General features: G+C 36.9%; 1 protein-coding gene across 1 annotated transcript in view; it reads right to left on the minus strand.

Annotated features, from left to right (window-relative positions):
• LOC137620878 (golgin subfamily A member 6-like protein 25) overlaps positions 1–1,468 on the minus strand; it is a 30,019-nt gene extending 28,551 nt beyond the window's left edge. Inside the window, exons 1-2 of the mRNA XM_068351322.1 lie at positions 925–1,468; positions 397–750 (exon numbers count right to left, since the gene is read on the minus strand). Coding sequence (XP_068207423.1) covers positions 397–750; positions 925–1,468 — 898 coding nt within the window. The remainder of the gene's footprint in view (positions 1–396; positions 751–924) is intronic.
• Between the last annotated feature and the right edge of the window lie 317 nt (positions 1,469–1,785).

The raw sequence follows: 1,785 nt of genomic DNA on the forward strand, positions 1-1,785 counted from the left end.
TTGTTCTCTAATCTTGGGTAATGTCATAGCCTCTGTACCATTGTCTTCCACTGTTTCTTGGGTTCGAGTTCTCTTGCTTGAGGGTACACTTGGGCACACTATTATATCTTATTCATCTTCCTCCTGGTTTGTTAAAGTTTTTATAGTTTATATAGGAGATATTTATTTTAATATTGTTGCTCTTCTTAAAATATTTTATTTTTCTTTATTTCCTTTCCTTATTGAGCTATTTTCCCGGTTGGAGCCCCTTGGCTTATAGCATACTGCTTCTCCAACTAGGGTTGTAGCTTAGCAAGTAATAATAATAATAATAATAATAATAATAATAATCCCGCAGAAATTCTAAATGCGTTAACTGCGGTAGTCTCGGATTTCTCTGCAATGTGTTTTTTGTACTCCCATCCTTTTCTCTGCAATGTGTTCTCTGTAATCCCATCCTTTTCTCTACAATGTGAATTCTGTATTTGTATCCTTTTCTCTGCAAGAGGGCTTCTGTATTTGTATCCTTTTCTCGGCAGTAAGGTTTCTGTGCTCCAATACTTTTTTCTGCATTGTGGTTTCTGTACTCCCTTCCTTTTCTCGGCAATATGGTTTCTGTACTTGTATCCTTTTCTCTGCAATAGGATTTCTGTACTCCCATCCTTTTCTCTATAGTGTATGTTCTGTACTCCCATCCTTTTCTCTGCAATGTTGATTCTGTACTCCCATCCTTTTCTTTGCAATGAGGATTTTGTACCTCTATCCTTTTCTCTGCAATGTGATTTTTGAAATATGGTTAATGCACTTCTATCCTTTTCTCTGCGATGTTGTTTGTTTTAGCATCCTTTCCTCTGCAATGTGATTTCTGTACTTGCATTCTTTTCTCTGCAATGTGGTTTCTTTTCTTCCATCCTTTTCTCTGCAATGTATTTTCTGTACCCCCACCTTTTTCTCTGCAATGTATTTTCTGTACTCTCATCCTTTTCTCTGCAATGTATTTTCTGCTCTCCCATCCTTTTCTCTGCAATGTATTTTCTGTTCTCCCATCCTTTTCTCTGCAATGTATTTTCTGTTCTCCCATCCTTTTCTCTGCAATGTATTTTCTGTACTCCCATCCTTTTCTCTGCAATGTATTTTCTGTACTCCCATCCTTTTCTCTGCAATGTATTTTCTGTACTCCCATCCTTTTCTCTGCAATGTATTTTCTGTACTCCCATCCTTTTCTCTGCAATGTATTATCTGCACTCCCATCCTTTTCTCTGCAATGTATTATATCTTCTCCCATCCTTTTATCTGCAATGTATTTTCTGTACTCCCATCCTTTTCTCTGCAATGTATTATCTGTTCTCCCATCATTTTCTCTGCAATGTATTATCTGTTCTCCCATCCTTTTCTCTGCAATGTATTTTCTGTACTCCCATCCTTTTCTCTGCAATGTATTATCTGTTCTCCCATCCTTTTCTCTGCAATGTATTATCTGTACTCCCATCCTTTTCTCTGCAATTTATTATCTGTTCTCCCATCCTTTTCTCTGCAATGTATTATCTGTTCTCTCATCCTTTTCTCTGCAATGTATTTTCTGTACTCCCATCCTTTTCTCTGCAATGTATTATCTGTTCTCCCATCCTTTTCTCTGCAATGTATTTTCTGTACTCCCATCCTTTTCTCTCCAATGTATTATCTGTACTATCATCCTTTTCTCTGCAATGTATTATCTGTACTCCCATCCTTTTCTCTGTAATGGGGTTTCTTTACTTCCATCCTTTTCTCTACATTGTGGTTTCTGTACAGACAGAAAATAACATT

The sequence above is a fragment of the Palaemon carinicauda genome, chromosome 27 (assembly GCF_036898095.1).
Source record: "Palaemon carinicauda isolate YSFRI2023 chromosome 27, ASM3689809v2, whole genome shotgun sequence".
Taxonomy (NCBI): domain Eukaryota; kingdom Metazoa; phylum Arthropoda; class Malacostraca; order Decapoda; family Palaemonidae; genus Palaemon; species Palaemon carinicauda.